Genomic DNA, 15,251 nt, shown 5'->3' on the forward strand with positions numbered 1-15,251 from the left:
TCCACACACATTCATCTCCTGTGTTCTAAATCACTATAACATACTCAAAACAAGGAATACGACAAGGTAGCTTTCTACGGACCAGGGTCCAGTTAACACAGATATGTGGAGGCTGCATCTAAGCAGTCCAGTTCAGGTATGAATACTTCTGTGAGTGTGTGTGAATTTCTATGACCCTAAGACCACAGGAGGGTTAAGAATTGAGCAAAGGACTCGACAATAATCTGTTAGGCATGAATGTTACCTCAGGATAGCTTGAAACTGTGTGCGTGTTTATGACACAGACAACTGACTAATAGCCTATCACTGTTTCCAGTCAGAAACATACAAATCCTGTTTTTGACATAGACAGTTTTTACAATAACTAATAAATTCTGCATGAGAAATACTCGACAGGTACAGCTGGAAACGTACATTAAATTGATATTGTCAGGTTACACATATTGCGGTGCAAACACACACACACTCACATACACACACAAACACACACACACAAACAGGGTAAAGTGCATGTGTTATATTGTACATGTAAAATGGAAAACTGTATATATCATTATCAATAATTTCTATTACTGACATACAGGGGTGGACAGTATTGAGGTACATTTACTTGAGTACTGTACTTAAGCACATTTTTTTGAGTATCTGTACTTTACTTGAGGGGTTTTTTTTTTGCTTGTTTTTTTTTTTTTTTTTGGAAACTTATGACTTTTACTCCACTACATTTGAAATACAAATATTGTACTTTTCACTCCACTACATTTCTATGAAGGTTCTCGTCACTCGTTACTTTAACGCATAGCTTTGAAGTCAGCGGACGAATTTTCTTTTCTAAAATGCCATATTGTGTTTGTCACAGCAGAAAAACCAATCACAGTAAACTGCACCAATGCTGTCAGTCAAGTGTGTGCTGCATTTTTTTAACAATTGAACTTGGCGGTTTTACTGATGGCCACTACAATGGAAGATAAAGATGATAAAGATAAAGGTTCATGTCTGAGTCCATGTCTGAGATTTTGAAATCAACTGGTTTCCAAGCTAATTACTTTCCGTATGCGTTCGCGTGCTGTGTTCGCCTAACACTTACAATCATTTGCCACAGTAGATATGAGATGTGACTTGAAAACTGCGATTTATATGTTTGTGAATGTGTGACGAATCTGGTGACAGAGGCAGACCACAACTTCTACTGTTAACACAGTGTGTGAACACGTACGGAAACCAGTTGGCTTGAAAACCATTTGGGGCATAACACCGGGTTCTGTGTGAATCCACTGCTGACGTATACTAATAGTTAGATAGCGAAAATGCTGAGCAAGCGTTACTGACAAAAATCCTTTCAGAAATATATGTTTTAATCTTGTCAGATAAACACAGTGATAAACACAATAAACACAGTGATAAAGACAATAATTTCAGACAATGCTATGTAGTAGAAGTAAAATTAACCTATCCTACAACATTATGACGTGTTTACACTTTTAAGGCCAATCTGAGTTAACCTAGTGCCTGTTTAACTGAAGCTATACACTGTCTTTTATAGAGGAAGTATTTGGTTCAACTGTGTTTCTATAGGCTTTGTAGCATATTCCACAAGCTTTTTATTCTACAGGTTCTACAAGCAAGTCAGTGCATTCAGTAGGTTGTTTCATTGGACTCTGTAAATACATTGTTGCAACAATACAACAATGCGATGACATCAAAAAGAAAATGTACTTTTGAATACTTAAGTATTTTTAAAAGCAAGTGCTCCAGTACTTTAACTCAAGTAAAAATTGAACTGAACAGCGTTTACTTGTATTGGAGTAATATTTGACCAGGAGTATCTATACTTTTACTCAGGTAATGGAGTTGTTTACTTTGTCCACCTCTGCTGATATGTTTGCTACATTTCATTCCATTCAGTCACTCTTACTTTTCTCCAAATGAGGTGAATCTAAAACTATCAGTTTCTAGTCAAATTATAAGCCCTGTAGAACTCAGTCGTTCCATCCCCATATAAACCTTCCCAGGTTTACCTGTTGTGGTCTGTGTGGACTCATCAGTTACATACTGTTAACACAAAATGGCCCTTACTCACACAACATTCAGCAAATGCACTTTTCAGTGCCTATCACAGACCAACAAAATGCAATGAATGAATTACGTAATTAACATAAGCCATGGTATTCAGAGAGATTTATTTAACTATATTGATTGTAGGCCCATTCTCTGACATCTGTCTTCTAATCAAATAAATGTTTTCATCATCACAGACACGTTTGAGGACTACCACAATAATCTGGCTCCAGCAAACCTGTCACCGACGCCCATCCTCCACAACCTGGTGGATGAAATATGGAGGGATGGTCCGTCTCTCTCTCCCGGAGAAGCTCTTTCGTTTGCCTGATGAATTCATCGGTCTGTGCGCCACGTCAAACAAACAACCTGCAAACAGTGCCAAAGAGCACATGCTTACCAAAAATACCTCCATAAATCAAGAGCTACACTACATTACATTTTCTCATTTAGCAGACGCTATTATTAATACGAAGGGTAATTAATGTACAGCCTTATTGTGATCTCTGTTTATGAGGTAATAGGATCTGACGGATGCACGTATTGTAAGTCGCTTTGGCTAAAAGTGTCTGCTAAATACCAAATTGTAAATTGTAATCCACAGCAACTTCCAAGACCAGGCCAAACCTGGCATGTAGCTGTCAAGGAGCTGACTGTGACAAAAACGCCACCACTTTTATGTCAGTAAAAAAAAAAAGTTCAGTATAGTTTCAATATTAGCAAACAATATTGTTCTGTTACCTGTTCTCTCTCCTGTTATAATCGTGATGACAGGACAATGTCGTTCGCAAAGAGGACAGGGCATTTGACAGTGAATTCATGGATAAATTGTCCAATCTTTTCTATGCTGGAGATGTATTACTCAGATTGGAAAATGGAGATACGGTGAGGCCATTTTGGCAGTTGTGTATATGTGTATGTATTCGTGTGAACAGGTCGGTCCTGGCAGTCAAAGGTCGAAGAGATACGACGTCAAATGAGACACAATGCCAGCAAACCCACAACAGTTTTGCTCTCTGCACTGGATGAATAACACTGACCCTTTTTGGGGCGTGCATGTATGCATGTAAGGCTCTCACGAACAATCACAAAATTCATTTCAAGCACACGTCACGTGTATGATGCGGGTACAACTGCGCGATAGGACTGAAGCTAACCTCTGGGGGCTCAAGTGAACCTTTGGGACAACATAAGATTCAACACTGAGCAGAAATAGATCTGCTTTTCAGTTTAAAGGTTAATGTATCAACACTGACCCCTTGTGGGGAGTGCGTGTACTGCATTTAATAACTGGTTCATGTTAACAGGTTAGCTGGAGATGAGTTGCTGTGATCTGTCAGGGGGCATTTACGCTGCTGACTAAAGTGCTGTCTGTTCTTCCAGGGCTGTTTAGTCTGCGTGGTAATGACATCCCTTACAGCTCATTATTCTTCTCCTACACTCTGCTGTCACTGGACCAGATCTGGTAAGTCTGGGTTTCAACACACAAAGCACAAACCATGCCAGGTCTGTGTCTAAGGAGCATCTCTGAAGAAGGTTGTATGTCAAGAGAAGACATCCACCTCCTTCCATCTCTCTCTCTCTCTCTCTCTCTCTCTCTCTCTCTCTCTCTCTCTCTCTCTCTCTTCCTCCCTCTCTCTCTCTCTTGCTTTCCAGGCTCTTTGTGAACATTTCCAGGGTAACAAATGAGTTGAAAGAGTATTCGAATTCATCCTGTACATCTTCACAATGTGTGCAATTATTTGAGTACGTCAACGTTAGCTCCAAACTGCCTGAGTATTTCAACAGAACAGGTGTGAAGGTGATGGTCAGCACAAAATACACCAACAAGGCCTTGTATGACCTTATTCCCGAGGTCAGTCCAGACTCCATAGCTATATATTTGGCTACTTTTTTTTTCCGTTTGTTTCTCTTTTCAGAGACAACTAGTATTCTTTCAGCCAATTTGATTTTCATTTTTGAATTTAATCACTATTCTTCAACAATCTGTAATTGAGCCCTCTACATTACTTACTTGATGTGTGTACATCCTTGTAAAACTAAATGATATCTCTATGAACTTGTGTTTTTTCTCTTAAAGGAAAAATGACTGACCACTGATTATTCTCCAGTGATGAAAACTAAAGCAGTAAAGAACCCGAGAGAGCAGGAGGCCCTCAGAATTACTCATGTAAGCAAGAAGAGACATGCTCCCTCCATGTCACAACATGGCTATAAACCTCACACATCTGTTCCATCTCCATGTAGCCCAATTCTAGCACTGTGTGACTAAGCACTGTTTCATATTTCCATTAAGGCAGACTCTAGATGCTCAAGCACAGGACCAATCAAACGTTTTATTAGTGCCAGTCATGCCGCTCCATACAGATATGTGTACCTCCATCTGTTTTACATCCTGACCCATAGCTTAGTACACTACATTAATGAGCTGTGCAGTACAGCCAAAGCAGCAGACACACACTATGTTTGCCGGACCCAAATTAACTCTGGGATGCACCCTTATGGTTCATATAACATTGGTGAAGTTTTTCTCTGTACCAGTAAACTATTACATCTAGACTTTATCATCAGTATTGTGTAATTTATCTTAATCTAAAACAGTCAGACACACAAGCACAAAATATGAAAAAAGGCAAGATACTGCGTTGTTTGATCTGACTGAACTGACATTTTGCAATGAACTTATGCTTTTGATGCGCATCATGAATAGAGCCCTGGTCACTCTGGATCTTGACCATTCAGCTACAATCAGCTACTTAAGCAAAGTCCCAGACCAATCATTTTAGTGCAGACTGTTGTTGTTGTCATACTTACAAGCATTCTTGTATGATGGAAAACTACCCAGGGGTCTGACTGAAGTGTCTGTTTCGCTGTAGGTGAAGGATGCGGTTGCGGTCATTCAGCTCTTGATGTGGCTGGAGAAGAACGTCCCTAAGGGAACAGTAACTGAACTTACTGCAGCGAATTATATCGACCAGTGTCACAGGTGTGGGATACTCACAGTATCGCTAACACACACACACACACACACACATATACAAATTTGTTTTGATATCCTTGTGGGGACTTCCCATTGACTCCCATTATCCTGTAACTAACCCTATCCCTAACCCTAACCTTAACCATAACCAAACAAATGTTTTGACCCTTTTTGTTTTAGCGATAACAACAATATAGTTTAGAAAAACATTGTTGTCCTAGTGAGGGCCAGCATTTGATTCCCACCAGGCACTTTTTGGCACTTTTTGGTCCCCAGAAAGAAAACATGTACACACACACACACACACACACACACACACACACAAAAACACTCCTACTCAGATGGGAGTAACATCTGTACTCTCAGATTCTGCCTACTGATTTTCATAACTGTGTCCTCTGCCTCTTCTCTGCAGTCAACAGGAGCACAACAGAGGGCCCAGTTTTAAAACCACCTCTGCAAGTGGACCCAACTCTGCCCTCCCCCACTACAAGTAAAAACCACACATCCATCCATTTCATCTCCCTGTTCTCTAGTTTTCTCTTCTCTTTTCCCCTCATGCCTACCCCTCTCACCCACCTTTCTTTTCTCCCTCCTTTTACAGTTTGTTTTAAGAAGGTGAGTAATGTTGTGCAATGGCATGTTCTCCATCATTTCTATCGCAGGCCGTCAAACAGGACCGCAAGGACGCTGACAGTGAATGAGATCTATTTTATTGACTCAGGTGGTCAATATCTGTGAGTACCGAGAGATCCTTCTTCTGTGTCTTTCAATAACGGGGCTGTACTGTAACTACGCCCTTTTCTGAACCTGAAAAAAAAATTGTCTCTCTTTTTTCACAGCAGTGGGACAACTGATATCACTCGTACTGTTCACTGGGGAAAACCAACTCGATTTCAGAAGGTATGGAGGGTCTGGGGGGCTTGAGGGACCCTTCAAAGATAGTGTGGAATTAACTCTCTATCTGTTTTTAACTATACAGAGGGCCTACACTCAAGTGCTCATGGCAATCATCAACATTTCCAGAAACAACTTTTCTGCAGGCACAAAAGGCAACATTTTGACAAACTCTTTTCTTAATTGAGACAAACACACACACACACACACACACACACACACACACACACACTCAGTTAAACACACACACACACACACACACACACTCACACACTCAGTCCAGCATACAGTACAACACACGCATGTCACGAGGGGCTCTCCCTTATCAGCTGAGATGCACACATTCTTGGTCCCTTTTTTTTCTCTGTGTGGTTCTGTCTGTCTTTGTGTGAGTGTGTGTGTGTGTGTGCATGTGTGTGTGTGTGTGTGCATGAGCATGTCTGTCTGTGTGTGTGTGTGTGTGTGTGTGTGTGTTTGTGTGTGTGCACGTGCATGCATGCCTGTGTGCAAGCGTGTGTGTATTTGTGCAAGAGTAACTATCACCTCTTTCCACTATCTCTAAACGTGCGGACATGGACCAAGTGACTCGTTCAGAAGCAGTTTTAGACTATGGCCATGCTACAGGACATGGACTGGGAAATTATTTAGTCATCCATGACGGTGAGACTACACACCCTTTGGCTTTTATTTTAAGTTGACATTTTGCTATTCTTTCAGCGCACACACAGAGCAATTAGAGTAGGAACATCATGAGCAGCAGTGATCGTTATTTCCTGTTTGATACTGATGAGGAAGAAATCAGAGGAAATTATCACCCATTTAAGTTTTGTGCTCTTTAGAATCTTTAATGGAAACAGTTTGTTTGGCTGCTGTTCGTTTATTGGCCTTGTGTGTTGATACAATCTCTTCTTCCTCTTCATAGCGCCAGTCGGCTTTGAGAGCGACAACATCCCTTTTCAGGAAGGCATGTTCACCTCTATTGGTAGGGTATTGGATTAGACAATCTATATTTACATACTGTACGAAGTTCTGTTTCAGTGAAATGCTTTATTATATTAGAAGTGTGTGACAGATAATGATGTCTGAAATAATCCTATGTAGAGCCCGGATACTACAAGAAAAATGACTTTGGATTTAGGATTGAAGACGTCGCTGTCACTGTTCCAACAGAGGTAGACTAGACAAAGAGGACTGGATTATGACATGCACATAATTAAGTATTTACAGTCTCTATATAGCTACTTCAAATCTCCCTCTCTGTCTGTCTCTCTCTTTCTTCTATCTCTCTGTCTCCCTCTCTCTATTTCTCCTCTCCAGAATGGTAGAAACAATTCCTTGACTTTCGACATTGTGACAATGGTTCCATATGACAGGAATTTGATTGACACAAGCCTTTTAAGCACAGAACAGGTAAAAGCACAAACACATTTTATAGTTATAAGCCATAAGTAGTGGAGTGGTTCTGACACCATGCTGCAGATCTGTGAACTCTCTGTATTCTCTGTGCTAATGAGTGCTGGTTTCCTTTGACAAGCCCCACACAAGAACCGTCCTCAGATCAATATCTGTATAACATATCTGCAAGTCTGTGCCCTGAGGAGGACCATGAGTAACTACCAAAAAACTATGACTACTGTCTTCACCCCTCCACTATTACTGATTTGTTTTAAATAACACGTGTAATACAATGCACTAGGAGTAAAAGAGCGGAGTGTTTTTTGTTTGCTTGCTTTTAAGCCGCAGTAAAACGTTTGTTATCTGACATGCTCTTCAGCACTAAATAAACCTAAGCCAATATTAAACTTCAGTCCTCCCCTGTTACTAGTTCATTGCAGTCCTCTCCTGTTACTGTTTCACTTCAGTCCAAACCTGTTACTGGTTTACTTCAGTCCAAACCTGTTACTGGTTGACTTCAGTCCTCTCCTGTTACTGGTTTACTTCAGTCCACTCCTGTTACTGGTTGACTTCAGTCCACTCCTGTTACTGGTTCACTTCAGTCCTCTCCTGTTACTGGTTTACTTCAGTCCACTCCTGTTACTGGTTGACTTCAGTCCTCTCCTGTTACTGGTTCACTTCAGTCCACTCCTGTTACTGGTTTACTTCAGTCCACTCCTGTTACTGGTTTACTTCAGTCCTCTCCTGTTACTGGTTTACTTCAGTCCTCTCCTGTTGCTGTTGTTTTTGTAGATTACATGGCTGAATAAGCGCTATGAGAAGATTCGGGAATTGATCGGCCCAGAGCTAGAGAACAGAATGGACCTGAAGGAAGAGTACAAGTGGATGCTGAAGCACACAGAGCCATTACCTACACTACCTAATCCACCTTACTTTCGGATCGCTTTTTCTTTCGTTATATTGATACTAGTTATATTCATTTCATTTAAACTTATTTTCATTCTAAAGTAAGAAAGATGTAACAGTGTTGGGCATCAATGTTTTTAAAAGTGTTGAAAATAATAAACAGGCACGACGATGACTTGAGGTAGCTCTTTTGTCTTTATTGAACAAAAGGTAGAGTATACAGCAAAAGCAGAGAGGATGTCATCAGAGGCACCCAGACAGAGTCTTGATGGTGGAAGACTAGACTGCAATGTCTCACACACACACAGATATACCCATGCAGCCAAGGGCCTTTGACCTTGACGCCCATAGATAATGAGAGCATCCCACACTGTTAAGTGTTATAAATACAACTAAGCTAAACTAACAAAATCACTTTAATGCCATCTGACATTTACCTCTTACCTGAGACTGAAGCAGTGTCATGATCAGACCAAAGATCTGGATGCATGTGCAGAGCAGCGGTTTATTCAGACAAACTCAGGCCTAACACTGTGAAACAGAGTACAGTGGGCAAGGCAAAGGCAGACTCCAAAAACAAGCAACATTATCAAAGAATAAAGGCAAACAGGAGTAAGGGAGTCAAGGTGATATCAGAGTTAAGCAGACAGAGGTCATAATACAACAGATCCAAACAGGCAAAAGCATCACATGCCTCAGAGACTCAAGTGAGAAACCTTGCAATTAGAGATGGAATGTTCGATGCTGAAGCTCCGAAGCCTGCTTCACTTTCACAAAGTGTACTGTTTCAAAACACCTTGTCGAAGCTTGTATCAAATTGCTATTACCACATGAATGATGACGTCTGAAACACCAGGAAGGGTTTGGCCAATTCGAAGGTTTGGCGCTGTCCCGTACCCCAGAAAGTAATAGTGAGCCGAGAGATACTGAGATATAAAATATGGAGAAAGGTGATTGCGAGTGTGTGAACATTTCGATCTGTTAGCCACCAACAAATACTATTTCTTTAGCGTTAGGACTTTTGAAACACATAACAGTAGTTGTTGTTGACTTTATTGGTTTTTATTCTTTGTTTTGAAATCGAGATTCCCTCAACTGAAAAACGGGCATAGCAAAAACTGTTAATTTAGGAACATCTTGACAAATTGTAAGCTAAATGAAGCATAGGATGCACATAATCTTGGTGTGCTATCATAACATGCTCTCCATTAATAATATGATATTTTTGAGGGAACAGTTATATTGTGGTAATTTGAGACACTATCATATACGTTTCTGGCAGCGCTTTAATGAGTGACCAGTGGTTACTAGAAGATCCAAATGAACAGACATAGCGTTCTTAGGCTTTAGGTGTACACATCGTGTCGAAACTCAAATCAATGAGGCGTTGTATGCATTCTCCCCCCGCAGTCTCGAGTTTATGGCTGCTATAATTTCTGCAAACCACCAGATGTCACTGTGCTGTCTGAAGCTGCTTCGAAGCCTTGTATCTTTTTCGGCCCAATCAGGAAGAAGCCTCAAACGCTTCACAAGGCTTCATCTGCTCACCCCTACTTGCACTGTTAAAGAGAAAAAGATGCAGTTTAAACAGACAGAGTTGGTGAGAACAAACAAGCTATGAGTCATGATTGGTCAGTGAGTTCAATGGTCCAATTATTAGTGTTCATAAGAAGATGAACACTGATAAGAGTTAGCAGTGAGGGTGTGGCAGTCAGAGTGTTCTCTCTACACTATTTTGCTCTAGGACTGCTGGGTTAGAGTGCCTAATACGCCACATACCACTAATCGTAATCTCCATCACATTCTCATGAGGAAAAGTGCTGATCAGTGGCAGCTGAGTAAAACAAAGCATAGAACTGTTCATTACAAGCCTCAGGTATTAGTGAATTGTTCACACCAGATAGCTCAGCGATATTAAGACACACGCGCACACACACACATTGTTATTCCATGTGGCATTTATGCACAATGAATTTACAAAGAATAAGGTATGCGATGATTTGACAAAGATATGTATGTCAAATCATCACAGTGTGTAACACATACATGTTAAAGTGTCTGTCCATACAAATGTTCATACGCATTGTGGCTTGTCCATTCAGTATTTTTATTTATTTTTAATGTCATTGGCCTGAAATAATCCCTGATCGTCTACATTTCCAGTCAATGTGTGATCATGAGGTAAAGGTCATATTTGCAGAGGTGATTTTTTTTTTTTTTTTTTTTTTTTGGACTGAGCTATTTGCACCAGTTGATCATCAACAAAAACAACTGGCAAGTAAAGACAGTTTACTGAGCAGGATTTCACATCAGCACCTAAGGCTGAGGCCTGCTGTGCTAAAGTTCAGCACGGGCCAACCAGAGCAAAGCTAAATGGTGACAGTAGAACAATTCAAAACTATTCTTATGTATACTCTCCTGTAATACTTAGACATCTGAACAATGATTTAACTGGGGCAAATGTGTGCATAACCCCAAATCAAAATTTACAACCCAGCATTTTCAGTGTTGTTTTAGGCAGCAAAGATTTCACTGGTTTTCCAATGTAAATGATGTACAGGAAAATAATTTTATTATTAAAATAATGAATTATGGAGCTAATGAATTATGGAGCTAAGTTATGCAGAATGGTTTGGAAACAGTGAGTAAAAATCATGTCGACTGGACAGTTCAAGGGGCGCATGGTGGTGCAGTGGGTTTTCAGCACTGTTGCCTCAGAGCAAGGAAGTCTCGGGTTTGATTCCTGGCCGGGTGGCCGGGGTCCTTTCTGGGCTGAGTTTGCATGTTCCCTTTATGGGTTTCCTCTGGGAACTCCAGTTTCCACCCACAGTGCAAAGACATGCAAGACAGGTGAATTGGAGACACTAGGTGTGAATGTGTTTGTCTGTCTGCCCTGCATTGGCCTGGTGACCCGTTCAGGATGTTTCCCCACCTTTTGCTCAATGAATGCTGGGATAGCCTAATTAAGGTAAGTGGCTTAGAGAGTGGGTGAGTGAGTGTACAGCACGACAGTGTATATAAAAAAAATCTTTCCAAAAATATAGCACTAACTATTTAAACAATTTAAAATGTTGGCTAGGCAGGAATACAAGATACTGACACTGTCTGTCTGTTTGAACGTGCCAACGTGCTCCCAGTATGTGAGGCCAGGCTCACACAGTAGAAGAGCAGATCCAGTAAACAAGGACATTCGACAGAAAGTCTGACGGTCCAGCCATCACAGCTGATGACTCTTTTCTAACAGGAGAGAAAGAGGAAAAGTACTGATTAGTGGCAGTTGTGTAAAACGGAGAACACAGAAAACTGTTCATCACAATCTTCAGGTATGGGTGAACTGTCCACACTGGATAGCTGAGCAATGCTGAGACACGTGCCAAGCAAGCATGTCCACACACACACACACACACACACACACACACACACACACTCATGTCAGTTTATGCACTTGAGAGTTTAGACTTGTCTGTCAAGTACAGAGCAGCTTTATCCCAGAATCTGTCAGGTTATTGGATCTGAGATTCAGTTCTCTCAGGGTTGAGTTCACTGACTAGAGAGCTGAGGCCATTTGTTACACAGAATTCGGATAAGGAATAATAGTAAATAAGCCTGCTGAAGTAAGGAGATTTGATTTAATTTTTTACCACGGTGCTGCCCTGCCCGCTTTACAGCTGTCAGAATAACAATGGACAGCTGGAGACAAGTGCAGAGTTTTTAATATAAGTCAGTAACTTTGAACTACAACATGATACACACAAACTGAAACACAGAATCAAATGGGAACAGACTAGGAATAGCGAACCGTCGGACAAACAAGCGCTCAGAATACACATGGCAGAGTGTTGACTTCGCACTGACTGGATGAAACAACCAAAGGGTATAAATACACTGAGAAATCAGGAAGAAACAAGTGAGAACAGGTGTAGAGGATGATGAGACAGGCTGGTGATTAGTAGACTGGATGAGGAGACGAAGTCATCACAACAGCCCTGACTTAATCCTTTCAGATCTTTTTTTTTCACCAAAAACCAGGCACGGCCCGCTCATATGGCCAGGTGGGGCAGAGCCCCACTAAAAAAATCATCCTGCTTCCTACTCATAAACTATTTTACCACATTAATACATCATAATTTACATTGAAATAAATATTACCAAGTTTCTGTGCAATCACAGAATCAAACTAGTCAACAACTTTTGATCTCTGAAAGTTAAAACTGTCATTTCAGTGATTCGGTCTCAATTTAGTTCATCACGCACTATTGGGGCAGGAGACCTCAGTGCCCCGCTGGCAGATTCATTGTAGCACTTATTGTGGTCAAAGATGGAAACTGCAAGAGGCACCAATAGAGGTTCATTTGGGCAGCAATGAAGCTGCCCTACTCTGCAGCCCTCTACCGTTTTCTTGAGTTAGTCCGCACTTTCAGAGTACTACAGAAACGGCAATCAGCATTGCGGCACCTGCTATGTCTGACAGTGCAGAGCTTATTTTTTGAAAAAAAAAAAATTTGAATGACTATAATCACAAGACAAGTTAGTAATTAAGCAGCTTGGCCCTGATAGACCAGACATTAACATTGTTCAGCAGAGAAAGGACAAAGGGCTGCTACTGGTGAAAACGTAAAAGACATTTGTTGTGGAAAAACAGACACAAGGCTTCAAAGGTTGCTGGTGGACCTCTGTCAACAGCCAATGCACAACGCAGTCTCCATACAGAAGAATGGCTTAGAGAAGACCAGATGACCCCACTAAGATACAAAAAACAAACACCCACACACAAACACACCCACCCACACACACACACACACACACACACACACACACACACACACAGTACATGCTTGTTCTGACTTGATATGTTGAATAAAAGAATCTGTAAAATTTTGGAGTTGTAACAAATAATTTTGGGTGCTGATTACTTTAATCCTTGATGTTGTTATTCCATGTGGCATTTATGCACCCTGAAGTTACAAAGAATATGTTATGTGATAATTTGACAAGGGTATGTACGGAATGTCCACAGCTCTGCAGGCCTCTCCTTATGCTCTACTGTACATGTATTAAAGTGTCTCTGTCCATACCCATACTGATATAGCCAAGTGTTGTAGCTTGTCCATTCTTTTTCATGAGTTGTGTTTTTATTTATTTTTAATGTCATTGGCCTGAAATAATCCCTGATCGTCTACATTTCCAGTCAATGTGTGATCATGAGGTAAAGGTCATATTTGCAGAGGTGATTTTTTTTTTTTTTTTTTTTTTTTGGACTGAGCTATTTGCACCAGTTGATCATCAACAAAAACAACTGGCAAGTAAAGACAGTTTACTGAGCAGGATTTCACATCAGCACCTAAGGCTGAGGCCTGCTGTGCTAAAGTTCAGCACGGGCCAACCAGAGCAAAGCTAAATGGTGACAGTAGAACAATTCAAAACTATTCTTATGTATACTCTCCTGTAATACTTAGACATCTGAACAATGATTTAACTGGGGCAAATGTGTGCACAACCCCAAATCAAAATTTACAACCCAGCATTTTCAGTGTTGTTTTAGGCAGCAAAGATTTCACTATGTAAATGATGTTCTTGTATGTTTTAATTAATTATTGAAGTGAATATTCTTCTAAATCATACAGAATGGTTTGAAAACAGTGAGTAGAAATCATGTTGACTTAATAGTGTATGACAAGAAATCTTTCCAAAAGTAATCTATTTAAAATGTTGGCTAGGCAGGAATAACTGAGGTTGTTTACCTTTTTGAACGTGCCAACATGCTCCCATTACATTAAATAATCATTAACTAATTCTGTTAGCAGATGTCAGTACAACAGTTACTAAGCATGTACCAAGCATGTGGCATATAAAGGAAGTCACCTCCAGGTGAAGTCGTCTAAATTCTCAACCCTTATCAAATTGTGGATATTTTTCAAGAGGTTGACTCGGCTCAAGAGACAGGTATGGATGTGTTTGCTTTTCTTTTTCACTCTTGACAACATTAACTGATGACAGGATCAACCTCATAAACTAAGTGTTCCATTCTGTTTTTCTCCCAGGAACATTATGGAATGGAAAAGATTTCTTTGCTGCTTTTTACTCTGTCTCACACTGGTTAGTGCTGCAAAGAAAAGCAGTTTCAGAGCCATTGAAACCTTATCCAATTTAAATGACCTAAAAGAAACTGATTATGCAAAGGGAGGTGAACGATATGGTCTCCAGCTTTTGTACTGGTTTGCTAACAGCGGTAGCCTTAATCAAAACAGGAGGTTTCAACTGAATTTTGATCCCAGCAACAGGAACCATCCCTATGGATTTAAACCCTATAGGAATTATGAAGGAATCTTTCCTCCAATAGTTAAGGACGAAAGCAAAGCATACTACCATGTGGGCAACCTAAATGAACTCGATGTCAGCAACCAGTTCCCTCAATATGTTGCCATGTTTCACTATGTTGGGCAAAATCGGGACAGAATCATAATCAGGGTGTCAAGAAACAATCCAACCATAGCAGAAGCAGTCTACATTACACAACATTATGAAAATTTTTCTGAAGGGAGTGTTTATGACACAAGCTATACATTTCGGATTGATAACATACTCATAGCACAGATTCAGCGATTTGCTCAGTCTCCAACACATCTGTGTCCACAGACAACAGACATTTTTGACAACGCTCAAAACAGATGTAATGATGAAGGTCTTGCATTATTTTTGGTTTTGACAGGTTATGACTTGCAAAATAGGTGCACTGATAGACCTTGTCCACAACATTCAGAACTTCGCAAAAGAGCAATTGAAGATGCTCATACACAATGTGATGTGGGCAGTGATGTGCAGCTAAAGGTAAAAACTACAGATAATGGATATGCAAAAATGACATGGAGTAATGTGCCAAAGAATATTATTGATCAGGATGGTTACGTGTGTCTCATATCATCTGGAACTGATTCAAATTGTCACAAACTCAGTGGCAAAACAACAGGAAGCAAAGACACAAATATATATCTTAATCCTGGCCTTCAAGTTTCTC

At 40.4% G+C, this 15,251-nt stretch overlaps 1 protein-coding gene and 1 pseudogene across 1 annotated transcript in view; both read left to right on the top strand.

Moving 5' to 3' along the window:
• The window catches only part of LOC115806367 (xaa-Pro aminopeptidase 2-like), a 29,451-nt gene extending 26,413 nt beyond the window's left edge, over positions 1 to 3,038 (top strand). Inside the window, exons 22-23 of the mRNA XM_030767039.1 lie at positions 2,833 to 2,943; positions 2,994 to 3,038. Of these exons, the coding sequence (XP_030622899.1) occupies positions 2,833 to 2,943; positions 2,994 to 3,038 (156 nt within the window). The remainder of the gene's footprint in view (positions 1 to 2,832; positions 2,944 to 2,993) is intronic.
• A 141-nt stretch (positions 3,039 to 3,179) lies between these two features.
• On the top strand, positions 3,180 to 9,802 carry LOC115806368 (xaa-Pro aminopeptidase 2-like; annotated as a pseudogene).
• Positions 9,803 to 15,251: the final 5,449 nt, after the last annotated feature.

This window comes from Chanos chanos, chromosome 3 (genome assembly GCF_902362185.1).
Source record: "Chanos chanos chromosome 3, fChaCha1.1, whole genome shotgun sequence".
NCBI lineage: Eukaryota > Metazoa > Chordata > Actinopteri > Gonorynchiformes > Chanidae > Chanos > Chanos chanos.